The sequence below is a fragment of the Hemibagrus wyckioides genome, linkage group LG07, assembly GCF_019097595.1.
Source record: "Hemibagrus wyckioides isolate EC202008001 linkage group LG07, SWU_Hwy_1.0, whole genome shotgun sequence".
In the NCBI taxonomy this organism is placed as follows: domain Eukaryota; kingdom Metazoa; phylum Chordata; class Actinopteri; order Siluriformes; family Bagridae; genus Hemibagrus; species Hemibagrus wyckioides.
This window is the reverse complement of record NC_080716.1, coordinates 11,141,680-11,159,766: the sequence shown is the minus strand read 5'-3', so window position 1 is coordinate 11,159,766 and position 18,087 is coordinate 11,141,680. Positions and strand designations below refer to the sequence as shown.

Below are 18,087 nucleotides of genomic sequence, written 5' to 3'. Positions count from 1 at the left end.
CCAAGGAGAACTTCATATTTTAAAAAATATACTTTAATGATTCATTTATCATTTACTCATCTTCAGCAACTCATTCATTCTGGTTAAGGCTACAGTGAATCCAGAGCTTATCCTGGAAACCCTGGCCATGAGTCGTAAACAGTCACTAGTCCTTTCCAATAAACACATTTATTGCTAACAGTATCACATTTCTCTGGTTGATTACCAAACACATGAGCAACAGATCAAAGAAAAAAAAACCCATAAATTGTAGTATCACCATGAGCTTCAAGAACAGATTTGGAGTGTCTGAAACTGTACAGGAGGAATGAACACCATTTAGCTCATGACATTTACTGTGACTGCTTTCCAAGTGAACTGTAATGTTTATTTAACAGCCAGAAATAAGAATAAATAAGCTTTCCAGAAGCTGGTCATCAGAAACTAGGCCTACAAGCACAGCTACAAACATACAGTAGCAAGAAAAAATTGTGAATCCTTTGGAATGATTTTTCTGCATTAATAATTCATATAATGTTGTCTGATTGTAGTCAAAATAATATAGAAATACAATATGTAATTGCAAAAAAAGGAATTGTCCTTGACATAAACAGTAACAAACTACTTCCATATAAGCATTCAGTACACTGATTTCTATATGCCAATGAGTCAACAAAGTGAATTCATGTACATCATTAAGTTTTGGTAAAGAACTATTTGTAAAGAAGTTACACAGTTTATCAACACTAAGATCTAATGATGTTCAGAAAAACATATACTGTAGGTCATTGATCGGTCTGTTCAGCTGTCGTTTCAACACAGGTGTTAATTATTGCATTTATAATATTTGCAGTAATACTGTATGTTATCTTTTCTATAGTATCTCAATGAAAAAATTAAGGCTAAAAACAAATAAACAAAGTTTTCTTATTTTAAAAAAACATGTATAATAGTCAATACATGTTATAAAACTTTCTATAAGGAAATATTTATTCAGTATTTATAGTCTCGGGTGTCAGCACATTGTAACTCTACACTGCTGTAGATAGAAAGTACTGCTTGAGTTACAAAGTGCTGACACCAGAGACTATAAATACTTTGAACTTTTCAGTTTCAAAAAGCAAAAGCAGTTGCGGAAGAAAAAGTTCAGTCAAGGGAGGAGTTTGGAGAGGCTATGGAGAAGACATTCAAGTGAACCTAGGTGAAAGAAAGGTGAATGATTCAGTAACTTAGTAGCGGATGACAAGACACTGCTCCAGTTGGGTTAAGTATGTTCATGGGAGCACTGAAGATATTGTTGAGTGATGTTGGAGATATTGTTGACTGATGGAAGGAGCACATTGAGGAATTCTTTAAGCCAGTGGAAAATCTCAAGTGTTTTAGGGTTCATGATTGACCTTGCACTAGTGGTTTGAAACCATTAAAGTAGGAAGGCTTCAGCCAGCACTGGACAAGGTTAGGGCTGTCTAATTAACATGCTTTTTCAGTGTTGAATTGAGGTCTGGGGCACTTATGTTAGACAGGAAAACTAGGTAGTTCTGCTGGGAGTGTTCAAACTCTCAGACTCTCAGGAAAAGTCTTAGTCAGGGTTCTGGACAAGAGACTCTGTCCAATAGTTAATCCATTCTACATGTGTATTGTCGATTAAGATAAGGCCTATTATTACACACTTTCTGTTGTTGGAGGTACTGTAAGTGTGGGGTATCTGGTTCCCTACTTATTGCAATCTGGTCTCTGTATGAGTCCAAGGAGAATGTCCCTATTTTTGGCTTTTCTTTTAAATGGTGGGTGTTGGGCTCTATCATGTAAAGCATGTAGACATGATATCAAGATGTGTCCAATTTTGAAGAGGTGTCCAGTACAGAGGGATAGAGGTAAATTACTTACAGATGAGTACATTACTTGCAGATGATGCTGTTTTCTTGGAAACATCTGTAGTGGACCTCTGACAGGCACTCAAACAATTTAGTGCTGAATGTTAAGGTGCTGGGATCCGTCCATGTCTGAGGCTATACATCTCTCTTGGAAGAGTCAGATGTTCATTTCAGGTAAAGGCAGAGACCTTGCCCCTAGTTGGGGAGTTTATTATATTTAGTTCTTCTTAATGAGTGTTGGAATATGCAGGGGTATGAGATTCAAAAATGGATCAGGTCAGTGGCAGCAGTGTTACTCTACCAGTATGTAGTGGTGCAGCAGGAGATCAGATAGTAGACAAAGTTGTTTTTCTACCTGTCAGTTGGCCTTCAGGTCCTTACCTATGGTCACAAGCTGAGGTTAGTGATCAAAAGAATAAGGTACAGGAAGTGGAAATAAGTTTTCTCTGCAGGGATTCTGGAATTATTTTTCTTGAAAGGATGAGGGGCTCAACAATCTGAGCCTCAGAGTAGAGCCATTTCTCCCAGCTGAGGCAGTTTGGTTACCTTACCAGGGTTCATCATGGTTTGCTCCACTGGATGAATACCCTGGGCAGACCCAGTAGCTCCTGAAGAGATTATATCTCACAGTTGGCTTGGGAATGTCCTGGAATTCCCCAGAAGGAGCTGGAATCTGAGGTCAGGGATAGAAAAGTCTGAATAACCTTGCCAGTCACCATGTACTGCACTAGGACACCACCACCACAATGTGACTATATCCTTAAATCCTTAACAGCACCACACACTTTATTCAGGCTCTGATAACTAAAACATAGAATTGAAGGAATGTGTACTTTTTTCCCTCATGACTGTAGACCTGCTTGTGATTATTCAGTCAGTCTGACTGACTTAGTAGTCCCTGAGACTACCTCTAGGCTTTCATTGTTTTAGGACATGTTTTTTGTGCTAAAGTTTGATATGATTTACTCATACTCAGTATAAATTAGATTTTAATATTAGTATTAACACACCCATTTAAAAAAATCCTCCTAAATCAGCTAATTAAAAAGAAAAAGCAGTTTTAGCCTTAAGATAGGTGGTGCATATGGCCCCTGGTCTGTATTTTTGATTTAGTGGAACGCTTTATGTAAACTGCCATATGGCTCTGCTTTGCTGTGTTCATATCAGATCAAACCCACAGGAGGTTCTTAAATAAACTATTGCCAGCCACACAGAGACACACTTTCTCTATTTTCTGCCCTACTAAGGAGTGTATTCTCTAAGAGGAACATATCTTAACATTATATCTGATCTGGAATGAGAAAGCAGAATGAGGATCTGTGTCCCTGAACCTTCTGATATGAATCATATCAGCAATCTAAAAGTAAAAAGCAATCATAAAATTCTGAAATATACTGCATCAGAGCAACATTTTTTTTGGAATATATAATTATAATTTTCCTGGATCTTAATCTGAAGTGTTAATGTCTTTTAGGGTAAATTTGTAACTTATATGGATAAATTGGGTTTACAATAGAACATTTTCTCTTGCATTTATTGTATTTGTGTCCAGCTCCTTTCAGCCCATTTAACGTTCATAAACTAAAAAAATCATTAGTAATGAAAGTTGAATTATTATGTCCTTCTTTTTGGGAAAATGTATAATTATTTGCTGCAATAAACATAATTATTTTATTCTTAACTAATGTTGGGTGCAATATAACCTGTGCAAAGCAGTGGTTCTAGAGTCTAATAGCAACTGTCTAATCCCATTTATCATTATGGGCTGCATCATTTGTCTTAGTGGCTTCTGATGTACAAATAGCAAAGTAACACTGCACTCTGGTGGCCAAGATGCATCTTTACACAAAGCAAACTGTGCTTTATTCAAGCATTGTACTGTCTGCTATACAGCAGAAAACATGAGTGAGAGAGTGAGTAGTGAGGGAGTGTGTGCAACATGTCCAAAAAACAGGGGTTTTCTGCTATACAGCAGAAAACATGAGTGAGTGAGTGAGTGAGTGTGGGAGTGAGTGTGGGAGTGAGTGAATGAGTGAGTGTGGGAGTGAGTGAGTGTGGGAGTGAGTGAGTGAGTGAGTGAGTGTGGGAGTGAGTGAGTGTGGGAGTGAGTGTGGGAGTGAGTGAGTGTGGGAGTGAGTGAGTGAGTGTGGGAGTGAGTGTGGGAGTGAGTGAGTGAGTGTGGGAGTGAGTGAGTGAGTGTGGGAGTGAGTGAGTGAGTGAGTGTGGGAGTGAGTGAGTGAGTGTGGGAGTGAGTGAGTATGGGAGTGAGTGAGTGAGTGAGTGAGTGAGTGTGGGAGTGAGTGAGTGTGGGAGTGAGTGAGTGAGTGAGTGTGGGAGTGAGTGAGTGAGTGAGTGTGGGAGTGAGTGAGTGAGTGAGTGTTTGAGTGTTTGAGTGAGTGAGTGTGGGAGTGAGTGAGTGAGTGAGTGAGTGAGTGAGTGTGGGAGTGAGTGAGTGAGTGTGGGAGTGAGTGAGTGAGTGAGTGAGTGTGGGAGTGAGTGAGTGTGGGAGTGAGTGAGTGAGTGAGTGTGGGAGTGAGTGAGTGTGGGAGTGAGTGAGTGAGTGTGGGAGTGAGTGAGTGAGTAGGAGTGAGTGTGGGAGTGAGTGAGTGAGTAGGAGTGAGTGTGGGAGTGAGTGTGGGAGTGAGTGAGTGAGTGTGGGAGTGAGTGAGTGAGTGTGGGAGTGAGTGAGTGAGTGAGTGTGGGAGTGAGTGAGTGAGTGTGGGAGTGAGGGAATGAGTGAGTGAGTGAGTGAGTGAGTAGGAGTGAGTGTGGGAGTGAGTGAGTGAGTGAGTGAGTAGGAGTGAGTGTGGGAGTGAGGGAGTGAGTGTGGGAGTGAGTGAGTAGGAGTGAGTGAGTGAGTGAGTGAGTGTGGGAGTGAGTGAGTGAGTGTGGGAGTGAGGGAGTGAGTGAGTGAGTAGGAGTGAGTGAGGGAGTGAGTGAGTGAGTGAGTGAGTAGGAGTGAGTGTGGGAGTGAGGGAGTGAGTGAGTGAGTGAGTGAGTAGGAGTGAGTGTGGGAGTGAGGGAGTGAGTGAGTGAGTAGGAGTGAGTGTGGGAGTGAGTGAGTGAGTAGGAGTGAGTGAGTGTGGGAGTGAGTGAGTGAGTGTGGGAGTGAGTGAGTGAGTGTGGGAGTGAGTGAGTGAGTGAGTGTGGGAGTGAGTGAGTGAGTGTGGGAGTGAGTGAGTGAGTGAGTGAGTGTGGGAGTGAGTGAGTGTGGGAGTGAGTGAGTGTGGGAGTGAGTGAGTATGGGAGTGAGTGAGTGAGTGAGTGAGTGTGGGAGTGAGTGAGTGAGTGAGTGTGGGAGTGAGTGAGTGAGTGTGGGAGTGAGTGAGTGAGTGAGTGAGTGTGGGAGTGAGTGAGTGAGTGTTTGAGTGTTTGAGTGAGTGAGTGTGGGAGTGAGTGAGTGAGTGAGTGTGGGAGTGAGTGAGTGAGTGAGTGTGGGAGTGAGTGAGTGAGTGAGTGTGGGAGTGAGTGAGTGAGTGAGTGTGGGAGTGAGTGAGTGAGTGAGTGTGGGAGTGAGTGAGTGAGTGAGTGAGTGAGTGTGGGAGTGAGTGAGTGAGTGAGTGAGTGTTTGAGTGTTTGAGTGAGTGAGTGTGGGAGTGAGTGAGTGAGTGAGTGTGGGAGTGAGTGAGTGAGTGTGGGAGTGAGTGAGTGAGTGAGTGTGGGAGTGAGTGAGTGTGGGAGTGAGTGAGTGAGTGTGGGAGTGAGTGAGTGTGGGAGTGAGTGAGTGAGTGTGGGAGTGAGTGAGTGTGGGAGTGAGTGAGTGAGTGTGGGAGTGAGTAGGAGTGAGTGTGGGAGTGAGTGAGTGTGGGAGTGAGTGAGTGTGGGAGTGAGTGAGTATGGGAGTGAGTGAGTGAGTGAGTGTGGGAGTGAGTGAGTGTGGGAGTGAGTGAGTGAGTGTGGGAGTGAGTGTTTGAGTGTTTGAGTGAGTGAGTGTGGGAGTGAGTGAGTGAGTGAGTGAGTGTGGGAGTGAGTGAGTGAGTGAGTGAGTGTGGGAGTGAGTGAGTGTGGGAGTGAGTGAGTGAGTGAGTGTGGGAGTGAGTGAGTGTGGGAGTGAGTGAGTGAGTGTGGGAGTGAGTGAGTGAGTAGGAGTGAGTGAGTGAGTGTGGGAGTGAGTGAGTGAGTGTGGGAGTGAGTGAGTGAGTGAGTGAGTGTGGGAGTGAGTGAGTGAGTGAGTGAGTGAGTGTGGGAGTGAGTGAGTGAGTGTGGGAGTGAGGGAGTGAGTGAGTAGGAGTGAGTGTGGGAGTGAGTGAGTGAGTAGGAGTGAGTGAGTGTGGGAGTGAGTGAGTGAGTGTGGGAGTGAGTGAGTGAGTGTGGGAGTGAGTGAGTGTGGGAGTGAGTGAGTGAGTGTGGGAGTGAGTGAGTGTGGGAGTGAGTGAGTGTGGGAGTGAGTGAGTGAGTGAGTGTGGGAGTGAGTGAGTGTGGGAGTGAGTGAGTGTGGGAGTGAGTGAGTGAGTGAGTGTGGGAGTGAGTGAGTGAGTGAGTGTGGGAGTGAGTGAGTGAGTGAGTGTGGGAGTGAGTGAGTGAGTGAGTGTTTGAGTGTTTGAGTGAGTGAGTGTGGGAGTGAGTGAGTGAGTGTGGGAGTGAGTGAGTGAGTGAGTGAGTGTGGGAGTGAGTGAGTGAGTGAGTGAGTGTGGGAGTGAGTGAGTGTGGGAGTGAGTGAGTGAGTGAGTGAGTGTGGGAGTGAGTGAGTGTGGGAGTGAGTGAGTGAGTGTGGGAGTGAGTGAGTGAGTAGGAGTGAGTGAGTGAGTAGGAGTGAGTGTGGGAGTGAGTGAGTGAGTAGGAGTGAGTGTGGGAGTGAGTGAGTGTGGGAGTGAGTGAGGGAGTGAGTGAGTGAGTGAGTGTGGGAGTGAGTGAGTGAGTGAGTGTGGGAGTGAGTGAGTGAGTGTGGGAGTGAGTGAGTGAGTGTGGGAGTGAGTGAGTGAGTGAGTAGGAGTGAGTGTGGGAGTGAGTGAGTGAGTAGGAGTGAGTGTGGGAGTGAGTGAGTGAGTGAGTGAGTGTGGGAGTGAGTGAGTGAGTGTGGGAGTGAGTGAGTGTGGGAGTGAGTGAGTGAGTGTGGGAGTGAGTGAGTGAGTGTGGGAGTGAGTGAGTGAGTGTGGGAGTGAGTGAGTGTGTTAGTGTGGGAGTGAGTGAGTGAGTGTGTTAGTGTGGGAGTGAGTGACTGAGTGTGTTAGTGAGGGAGTGAGTGAGTGTGTTAGTGTGGGAGTGAGTGACTGAGTGTGTTAGTGAGTGAGTGTGTTAGTGAGTGAGTGAGTGAGTGAGTGTGTTAGTGTGGGAGTGAGTGAGTGTGTTAGTGTGGGAGTGAGTGAGTGAGTGAGTGAGTGAGTGAGTGAGTGTGTTAGTGTGGGAGTGAGTGAGTGAGTGTGTTAGTGTGGGAGTGAGTGAATGAGTGAGTGAGTGAGTGTGTTAGTGTGGGAGTGAGTGAATGAGTGTGTTAGTGTGGGAGTGAGTGAGTGTGTTAGTGTGGGAGTGAGTGAGTGTGTTAGTGTAGGAGTGAGTGAGTGAGTGTGTTAGTGTGGGAGTGAGTGAGTGAGTGTGTTAGTGTGGGAGTGAGTGAGTGAGTGAGTGTGTTAGTGTGGGAGTGAGTGAGTGAGTGTGTTAGTGTGGGAGTGAGTGAGTGTGTTAGTGTGGGAGTGAGTGAGTGTGTTAGTGAGTGAGTGAGTGAGTGAGTGAGTGAGTGACTGAGTGAGTGAGTGAGTGAGTGTGTTAGTGTGGGAGTGAGTGAGTGAGTGTGGGAGTGAGTGAGTGAGTGAGTGAGTGTGGGAGTGAGTGAGTGAGTGAGTGTGGGAGCGAGTGAGTGAGTGTGTTAGTGTGGGAGTGAGTGAGTGAGTGTGGGAGTGAGTGAGTGAGTGTGTTAGTGTGGGAGTGAGTGAGTGTGTTAGTGTGGGAGTGAGTGAGTGTGTTAGTGAGTGAGTGAGTGAGTGAGTGAGTGTGTTAGTGAGTGAGTGAGTGTGTTAGTGTGGGAGTGAGTGTGTTAGTGTGGGAGTGAGTGAGTGAGTGTGTTAGTGTGGGAGTGAGTGAGTGTGTTAGTGTGGGAGTGAGTGAGTGTGTTAGTGAGTGAGTGAGTGAGTGTGTTAGTGTGGGAGTGAGTGAGTGTGTTAGTGTGGGAGTGAGTGAGTGAGTGGGTGAGTGTGTTAGTGAGTGAGTGAGTGTGTTAGTGAGTGAGTGAGTGTGTTAGTGTGGGAGTGAGTGTGTTAGTGTGGGAGTGAGTGTGTTAGTGTGGGAGTGAGTGAGTGTGTTAGTGTGGGAGTGAGTGAGTGTGTTAGTGTGGGAGTGAGTGAGTGTGTTAGTGAGTGAGTGAGTGAGTGTGTTAGTGAGTGAGTGAGTGTGTTAGTGTGGGAGTGAGTGTGTTAGTGTGGGAGTGAGTGAGTGTGTTAGTGTGGGAGTGAGTGAGTGTGTTAGTGAGTGAGTGAGTGAGTGAGTGTGTTAGTGTGTTAGTGTGGGAGTGAGTGTGTTAGTGAGTGAGTGAGTGTGTTAGTGTGGGAGTGAGTGAGTGTGTTAGTGAGTGAGTGAGTGTGTTAGTGTGGGAGTGAGTGTGTGAGTGAGTGAGTGTGTTAGTGTGGGAGTGAGTGCGTTAGTGAGTGAGTGAGTGTGTTAGTGAGTGAGTGAGTGTGGTAGTGAGTGAGTGAGTGAGTGAGGGTGTTAGTGAGTGAGTGTGTTAGTGAGTGAGTGAGTGAGTGAGTGTGTTAGTGAGTGAGTGAGTGTGTTAGTGAGTGAGTGAGTGAGTGTGTTAGTGAGTGAGTGAGTGTGTTAGTGAGTGAGTGAGTGTGGTAGTGAGTGAGTGAGTGAGTGAGTGAGGGTGTTAGTGAGTGAGTGTGTTAGTGAGTGAGTGAGTGAGTGAGTGTGTTAGTGAGTGAGTGAGTGTGTTATTGAGTGAGTGAGTGTGTTAGTGAGTGAGTGAGTGAGTGAGTGTGGTAGTGAGTGAGTGAGTGTGTTAGTGAGTGTGTTAGTGAGTGAGTGAGTGTGTTAGTGAGTGAGTGTGTTAGTGAGTGAGTGTGTGTTAGTGAGTGAGTGAGTGTGTTAGTGAGTGAGTGAGTGTGTTACTGAGTGAGTGAGTGAGTGAGGGTGTTAGTGAGTGAGTGAGTGAGTGTGTTAGTGAGTGAGTGAGTGTGTTAGTGAGTGTGTTAGTGAGTGAGTGAGTGTGTTAGTGAGTGAGTGAGTGTGTTAGTGAGTGAGTGTGTTAGTGAGTGTTAGTGAGTGAGTGAGTGTGTTAGTGAATGTGTTAGTGAGTGAGTGAGTGTGTTAGTGAGTGAGTGAGTGTGTTAGTGAGTGAGTGTGTTAGTGAGTGAGTGTGTTAGTGAGTGAGTGAGTGTGTTAGTGAGTGAGTGTGTTAGTGAGTGAGTGAGTGAGTGAGTGTGTTAGTGAGTGAGTGAGTGAGTGTGTTAGTGAGTGAGTGAGTGAGTGTGTTAGTGAGTGAGTGAGTGAGTGAGTGAGTGAGTGAGTGTGTTAGTGAGTGAGTGAGTGTGTTAGTGAGTGAGTGTGTTAGTGAGTGAGTGAGTGAGTGTGTTAGTGAGTGAGTGAGTGAGTGTGTTAGTGTGGGAGTGAGTGTGTTAGTGAATGAGTGTGTTAGTGTGGGAGTGAGTGTGGGAGTGAGTGAGTGTGTTAGTGAGTGAGTGAGTGAGTGAGTGAGTGTGTTAGTGAGTGAGTGTGTTAGTGAGTGAGTGAGTGTGTTAGTGAGTGAGTGAGTGTGTTAGTGAGTGTGGTAGTGAGTGAGTGAGTGAGTGTGTTAGTGAGTGAGTGTGTGTTAGTGAGTGAGTGAGTGTGTTAGTGTGGGAGTGAGTGTGTTAGTGTGGGAGTGAGTGTGTTAGTGAGTGAGTGAGTGAGTGAGTGTGTTAGTGAGTGAGTGAGTGAGTGAGTGTGTTAGTGAGTGAGTGAGTGTGTTAGTGAGTGTGTTAGTGTGGGAGTGAGTGTGTTAGTGAGTGAGTGAGTGAGTGAGTGTGTTAGTGAGTGAGTGAGTGAGTGAGGGTGTTAGTGAGTGAGTGAGTGAGTGTGTTAGTGAGTGAGTGTGTTAGTGAGTGAGTGAGTGAGTGAGTGAGTGTGTTAGTGTGGGAGTGAGTGAGTGAGTGTGTTAGTGTGGGAGTGAGTGTGTTAGTGAGTGAGTGTGTTAGTGAGTGAGTGAGTGAGTGAGTGAGTGTGTTAGTGTGGGAGTGAGTGAGTGAGTGAGTGAGTGTGTTAGTGAGTGAGTGAGTGAGTGAGTGAGTGAGTGTGTTAGTGTGTGAGTGAGTGAGTGTGTGAGTGAGTGTGTTAGTGTGGGAGTGAGTGTGTTAGTGTGTTAGTGTGTTAGTGTGGGAGTGAGTGTGTTAGTGTGGGAGTGAGTGAGTGAGTGTGTTAGTGAGTGAGTGAGTGTGTTAGTGTGGGAGTGAGTGAGTGAGTGTGTTAGTGTGGGAGTGAGTGTGTTAGTGAGTGAGTGAGTGAGTGAGTGTGTTAGTGTGGGAGTGAGTGAGTGAGTGTGTTAGTGTGGGAGTGAGTGTGTTAGTGAGTGAGTGTGTGTGTGAGTGTGTTAGTGAGTGAGTGAGTGAGTGTGTTAGTGAGTGAGTGAGTGAGTGTGTTAGTGTGGGAGTGAGTGAGTGAGTGTGTTAGTGAGTGAGTGAGTGAGTGTGTTAGTGTGTGAGTGAGTGAGTGAGTGTGTGAGTGAGTGTGTTAGTTTGGGAGTGAGTGTGTTAGTGTGTTAGTGTGGGAGTGAGTGAGTGAGTGTGTTAGTGTGGGAGTGAGTGAGTGTGTTAGTGTGGGAGTGAGTGTGTTAGTGTGGGAGTGAGTGAGTGAGTGTGTTAGTGAGTGAGTGAGTGTGTTAGTGTGGGAGTGAGTGAGTGAGTGTGTTAGTGTGGGAGTGAGTGTGTTAGTGAGTGAGTGTGTTAGTGTGGGAGTGAGTGAGTGTGTTAGTGAGTGAGTGAGTGAGTGTGTTAGTGTGGGAGTGAGTGAGTGTGTTAGTGTGGGAGTGAGTGAGTGAGTGGGTGAGTGTGTTAGTGTGTGAGTGAGTGTGTTAGTTTGGGAGTGAGTGTGTTAGTGTGTTAGTGTGGGAGTGAGTGAGTGAGTGTGTTAGTGTGGGAGTGAGTGAGTGAGTGAGTGTGTGAGTGAGTGTGTTAGTGTGGGAGTGAGTGAGTGTGTTAGTGTGGGAGTGAGTGAGTGTGTTAGTGTGGGAGTGAGTGAGTGAGTGTGTTAGTGTGGGAGTGAGTGTGTTAGTGTGGGAGTGAGTGAGTGAGTGTGTTAGTGTGGGAGTGAGTGTGTTAGTGAGTGAGTGAGTGTGTTAGTGTGGGAGTGAGTGAGTGAGTGAGTGTGTTAGTGAGTGAGTGAGTGAGTGAGTGTGTTAGTGTGGGAGTGAGTGAGTGTGTGAGTGAGTGTGTTAGTGTGGGAGTGAGTGTGTTAGTGTGTTAGTGTGGGAGTGAGTGAGTGAGTGAGTGTGTTAGTGTGGGAGTGAGTGAGTGTGTTAGTGTGGGAGTGAGTGTGTTAGTGTGGGAGTGAGTGAGTGAGTGTGTTAGTGAGGGAGTGAGTGTGTTAGTGTGGGAGTGTGTTAGTGTGGGAGTGAGTGAGTGTGTTAGTGAGTGAGTGAGTGAGTGAGTGAGTGTGTTAGTGTGGGAGTGAGTGAGTGAGTGTGTTAGTGTGGGAGTGAGTGAGTGAGTGTGTTAGTGTGGGAGTGAGTGAGTGAGTGAGTGTGTGAGTGAGTGTGTTAGTGTGGGAGTGAGTGAGTGTGTTAGTGTGGGAGTGAGTGAGTGTGTTAGTGTGGGAGTGAGTGAGTGAGTGTGTTAGTGTGGGAGTGAGTGAGTGAGTGAGTGTGTGAGTGAGTGTGTTAGTGTGGGAGTGAGTGAGTGTGTTAGTGTGGGAGTGAGTGAGTGTGTTAGTGTGGGAGTGAGTGAGTGTGTTAGTGAGTGAGTGTGTTAGTGTGGGAGTGAGTGAGTGAGTGAGTGTGTGAGTGAGTGTGTTAGTGTGGGAGTGAGTGTGTTAGTGTGGGAGTGAGTGAGTGAGTGTGTTAGTGAGTGAGTGAGTGAGTGAGTGAGTGTGTTAGTGTGGGAGTGAGTGAGTGTGTTAGTGAGTGAGTGAGTGAGTGAGTGAGTGTGTTAGTGTGGGAGTGAGTGAGTGAGTGTGTTAGTGAGTGAGTGAGTGAGTGAGTGTGTTAGTGTGGGAGTGAGTGAGTGTGTTAGTGTGGGAGTGAGTGAGTGTGTTAGTGTGGGAGTGAGTGTGTTAGTGTGGGAGTGAGTGAGTGAGTGTGTTAGTGAGTGAGTGAGTGAGTGAGTGTGTTAGTGTGGGAGTGAGTGAGTGTGTTAGTGTGGGAGTGAGTGAGTGTGTTATTGTGGGAGTGAGTGAGTGAGTGAGTGTGTTAGTGTGGGAGTGAGTGAGTGAGTGTGTTAGTGAGTGAGTGAGTGTGTTAGTGTGGGAGTGAGTGAGTGAGTGTGTTAGTGTGGGAGTGAGTGAGTGTGTTAGTGACTGAGTGAGTGAGTGAGTGTGTTAGTGTGGGAGTGAGTGAGTGTGTTAGTGAGTGAGTGAGTGAGTGTGTTAGTGTGGGAGTGAGTGAGTGTGTTAGTGTGGGAGTGAGTGAGTGAGTGTGTTAGTGTGGGAGTGAGTGAGTGAGTGTGTTAGTGTGGGAGTGAGTGAGTGAGTGTGTTAGTGTGGGAGTGAGTGAGTGAGTGTGTTAGTGAGTGAGTGAGTGAGTGAGTGTGTTGTGTGTAACATGCCATGGATTCACATACAAAAGTGTATTTATTACAGTTGCATTTATCTATTTTCTTTTTTTTATTTGAGTTGGTGAAGTTTTCAGGCTATAGTTTATTATATTGTTATTAGTGAGATACCTTTAAATTTTTATAGATCTCTCCAGAAGCCTGGTTATGTCATATATAAATTCGAGAAAGACAGAAACCTCCTGGCAGTGCATCTGCATTCCTTTTAGTTCTCAGGAGGACTAAAAGGGTATGAAGACTTTCCTGACATACCAGCCGAGAATAAATGCAGTTAATGGGCTTACAGGGAGATGTTCAATACTCTGGAAAGTGTGAGACAAATGTCTAGATCCACGTAGAGGCCCTTAAACCAGCAGGCTGGAAAGTATGATGCAAAATGAACTCGGTTAGTTTTACTGTTATCTGTGTGTGTGTGTGTGTGTGTGTGCGTGTGTGTGTGTGTGTGTGTGATATAATGATACCCATTTTATTTTCCCTTTCTTTCCATCCCTCCTCAATAAGCCAAAAGTTATGGAAGCTCAGTGGCGTCAACAGAGAGCAGAGGGAACTCCTTTCAGTGTTTTCGCTGCAAGTGAAACAGCAAAGAGAATCTGAAACTGACAAATGTTACAGATTACAGTAATGCAGAATTGGTTCTTGACAAATTAAAGAAGAATTAAAGAATTTTAAGAAGTTAAAATTCAGCCTAATAAAACCTTTGGTAAACTGTAGTTTCTCAAATGCATAATAACACCAGAAAAGACTGAATTTCCACCTGTTTTTGGTTGTCCCCATTTTCAGCATTGAATTTCTTCATCATGTCACACTACACAGTGGTGGTCAATAGCTCATATGAAAGTATTCATATTTATAGTTTTATCTAGCCTACTAGAGGCAATACATTCATATAAAAGTTTATTTTTTACTCAGTTGCTCATATCTTCAAGATAAATGGTTATATCAAACCCGTTTCTTCTCTCTGAGGTTCCCTTAAGCGCTTCTTCATAAGCAATTAAAATTTGAAAGGTTAAAGGGTTATTTTCCTCCACTAAAATTATCTCTCAGTGAAATACAACACTGTCCTGACTAATTTTGTATCAGGCCGTAAAATTCATTTATAATGAATGAAAATGTCCAGAAAGTCGATTTCTATTCCACCAGCAGAATTGAACACAAGTGTACTGGAATAAGGGTTCAAATGTAAGATCAATCATTTACAAACACAATTATGAACTCTTAAACAAGAGCAAGATTTCATTCATCTTTAGTAACCGCTTCATCTTGGTCAGGGTTGCAGTGGATCCTGATCCTGAGAACCCTGGAATATGGATGGAAAAACAGATCATGCATTAAATTTAAATTTATTAGGGCTCCCAAGTGACACAACTGTCTAAGTTTCCTTTTCTCAAGACCTCATGAATCCTGACGATGCTGCAGCCACAGATTTGTGTGACTAATGCCCACCCATATTCATTATGGACCCACCCTAACTTTATGCCATCTGAAAGCCATTAAATGGAGTTTTATGTAAATCAGAGTAATAACCATAATAGCAGTGGGCCTACACGTTCAGCCTCCTTTATTAATCAACAATTACATACACATTCCAGACACTTTATGCCATATACTATAATGCCAAATGATGTAGAAGCTTCCTATGTTGTGGTCTGTGCTTAAAAATGCCTGCTCATTCACTAGGCATGGCTGTTAGTGTGTACAAGCCCTCAATTAACTCTAATAATCATCCAAAAATGACTAAAACTTTTTTATTTTTGCAATGAAATAAATACTGGCAAAGATTCACATGAAGAAAATGACTGAATGTCTAATTTTAAATGTTAGTCTTGTTCTATTACTGGCCTCCTGGTGGTCCAGCAGCAGGATCCTGTGCTCTCATTGCCGCGGCCCGGGTTCGATTCCCAGGCAGGGAACAAACCCAGCCACTGAAGAGTGAACTCTCACTGCCGGTCCCAAGCCTGGATTAAATGGGAGGGTTGTGTCAAGGAAGGGCATCCGGCGTAAAGCCTGTGCCAAATCGAAACATGCGGACCAAATGATCCGCTGTGGCGACACCGACCAGGGAGCAGCCAGAAGAAGAAGAACAACAGTCTTGTTCTACTACAGAAACTGCACTTTAGCCACTCACTAGAGGGCATCAGAGATACACAAGATTTTGCCTTTACTTATGAACCGCTTGTGTTTTGACTGCATGCATTGTGTTTACAGAGTCAGTGTGCTTTTTGTGGATGATGTTTAGCCTGGAGAATCTTGCAAACTTTTAATGGGTCTCAGATACACAAAGAGGTCCAGAAATATTTAGACAAGTTATATATATATATATATATATATATATATATATATATATATATATATATATATATATATATAATGTATATATATATATAATGTATATATGTACATATATATATATATATATATATATATATATATATATATATATATATATATATATGCAGAATGTTAGCTTTGAATTTGGGGCATTTACATGCAAACTGGGGTAAAAGGTGTAGGAATAACAACACATTTTCTGTGAGATCCCACCTGAAATCTCACCAAAATCTCACCTTAAAGTAACCTTTAAGTAGAGATGATTCTAAGTGTGTGGCATCTGCATTTAGAATCTGTTACTGTTAACCTGAGAAATCAATAGAAACCCTTCTGAGAGTCAGCACAGACATTAGGTGTGGCCAAATCAAAAAGTATTTGGTACTTTTTAAAAAAAAGAAAAAGAAAGAAAGAATGCAAAGGTGAGCTCAGGACGTCTACAGAAAAAACTGTGGTGAATATAAATATCATCATAATCATATTCATATGAGAATCATTGTATTGTATCCATATACAATATTTTTTTTTAGGTTTCTTCTGTTCAGTACAGCTAATTTCATTTTGTTTTATTTGTTTTAAAGAGCATATAACTGCATGTCACACTCTGTATGATTGTGTATAAGACTAATAAAATCCGAATTTGGTGAATGACAAACCCCTTCACAACCAGAAGAACCACAACACTCTCGGAGGTAGACATTGCTTCTCAAAGTTAGCAATCCAGAGAAGATCTAACCAGGGTAAATACAAAGGGTTAACCACAAGTTGTAAAGCATTAATAAACCTCAAAAACAGGAAGACCAGATTACAGTTTGCATAAAACACCTTAAAAAGCTGCTGCAGTTCTGGAGCCAGATCCTATAGAAAGATGAGACACAAAGATCAACTTGTACCAGAATGATAGGAAGCTGAAGGCAAAACTTAAGGTGAAATGCCTCATATACAAGCAGGTAGTGATGACAACAGTAATAAAAAGGCCTGACAGAGCAACAGTTGGGACGGTATCTAGTGTCTGGTGATGGCTGTATGTTCTAGATCTAGTTCATGATTATGTTAGTTTGTCCAATTTCTATTGGTCTCTTAAAAACGGAGGCCCCACACGTCTGCAATATAGAATTGATGTGACAACTTCTACATTGGTGGACACAGATGGTGAAAGGTCTATTTATTTAAACTGTGCTTATTTGTGTGTGTGTGTGTTGTCATTAACTGTACTGGTGCCCAAACATTACACAAAACACTCCACTATGAATAATAATGAGTGGCCTGGATTTCCATTATACATCAGTTCCAAATTGTTCATAGCTTCAATTATGTGTGTGTGTGTGTGTGTGTGAGAGAGAGAGAGAGAGAGAGACCAAAATACACAGGGAAAAACACTAGCAGCTTGCAAGGAGGCGAGGAAAACGGAACTGATGAAACGATGCAGTGATCACATGGTATTGAGCGAAAGAAGAAGTCGAACGGAAAGTGGTGTAGAGATTTAGTGAGTGTGAAATAGTGAGAAGTGAGAACGCAGCAAGGTGGTCCGGTGAAAAGATATTACTAGTGAAGAAAAAGTGATATAATTTTTGGGACAGGCAAGAGAGAACTGTAGTTTCAATGCTCACTGTTTATGAGACTAAGCCTGAATTCTATTGGCTATCGCATAACCTTGTCCCTCCCAGAGCAGAGCAGAAAACTGTCCCAGTAGACAGTGAAAGGCAGAGCAAGGTAGAAATGAGGGAAAGAGAAAGAAAGAATATTCGTTTTTTTATTATGTAAATCCATAGATTTATATAAAGATTGGGACAGAAGAGTAAAGGTAGAGCTGGAGCTTGTTATGTTCTGCATGCTGAAATCTCTATGCCCCAGGGCTAAACACACTGCAGATATAATCCCTAGTTTACCTCTTTGTCAGTGCTCACTACATGTGCCCTATTTCCCCACCCCTTTTCATGTATTTCTGTGGTGATACCTATCTCGTACATGGCAGCAGCTGCCAAATCCTCGCTTCCTAATTGGTGGTCTTTCTCAGGCCCAGCTGGGTGAGGTTTTTACATATTTATATCTCTCCCATCTCAGGACTGAGAGTTTCCACAGGCAACAAGCAGGAAGAATAATGGGAGTTTTCTCACCTTGCTTCACAGGATTCGTTATCACCTTCTGTGGAGAATGCACCGATTTCAGCACTTTCTTGTCTTCACTGTCACTTTATTCCAGGGTTTTTAGCTACCACTGAAGTTCCCATGGCTGTGTTTAATATTGTTTATGTGGATATATGAAACTAAACTGAAGTGGTGGTTCTGATAGATCACCTGGTCAGGGCTGATCTAAATGGAGCTTGGAATCGGTCATTGACAACAAAACACTGAGTATGAGACTGAGGCCTTTCCTCTGATCTGGAGTCTTCACACGGCCATGCAAAAAACACCCAAGAGCAAGAACGTCTCCTGGGTGAGTGTGAGTTGTCTAGATACGGCTAGGTTAGGGACTTGAATGTGTGCGTGTGTTTGTGTTTGTGTGTGTGTGTGTGTGTGTGGTGTCATATGCTACATTCCGTATTTAGCAAACTCTAGGTGTCATTTCAGCAGGTGGTGTATTTAAAGTGAAAACAATACAGAAGAGGTTTAGGTGTAAAATATGATCTTCAATTCTTAAGTTCTTTTGAATAAAGTATGTCTGGACCCCACAAATACATATATACAATTTTATAAGCGCTACTGCTGAATATTATACAGCTGTAAACATATTGTGCTGCTAAACAAGCTCTATAGTCATGCACAACCGCAAGTGATGTGTTAGAACAAGTATATATATATATATATATATATACATATATATATATATATATATATATATATAATATGTTATGTGATATGTATTTGTCAAGCTCGTAACAGTAAGGATTAACATTTGTTAACTTTTTTTTTAACTAGTGTAAATGTTTTGTGTTTTTGAAAAGAACTGGAAACTGCAAAAGCTCATTAATCGGTAAACTGGTAATATTTAGTTGAAAATGTAATAAGAGAGCAAGCTATATTTTCTGTTGTTGATGTGACTTGATGAACAATGCTTTGTGCACATGCTGGATTGCTGAATGTACATTATGTACTGTGGATTTCTGGTTGTCTGTGGAATGAACTGATCTTGATACACTTGGGACTCTGTTGAAAATATCCATTTGCTTTGCTAACTACATGTAATGCCCTTTACAGTTATGTGTGGAATGGCTTATATTGCTGTTTTTAGTATTGTTG

General features: G+C 43.4%; 1 protein-coding gene across 3 annotated transcripts in view; it reads left to right on the top strand.

Moving 5' to 3' along the window:
• Positions 1-18,087, top strand: part of cacnb2a (calcium channel, voltage-dependent, beta 2a) — a 68,747-nt gene that overhangs the window by 4,384 nt on the left and 46,276 nt on the right. Inside the window, exon 1 of one of the 3 annotated variants that reach the window (XM_058394727.1) lies at positions 16,900-17,284. The exons of the other annotated variants lie outside the window; for them this stretch is intronic. Within the exon in view, the coding sequence (XP_058250710.1) occupies positions 17,249-17,284 (36 nt within the window). The 5' untranslated portion in view covers positions 16,900-17,248. Of the gene's footprint in view, positions 1-16,899; positions 17,285-18,087 lie in introns of those variants that run through there. 3 annotated transcript variants of the gene reach the window in all.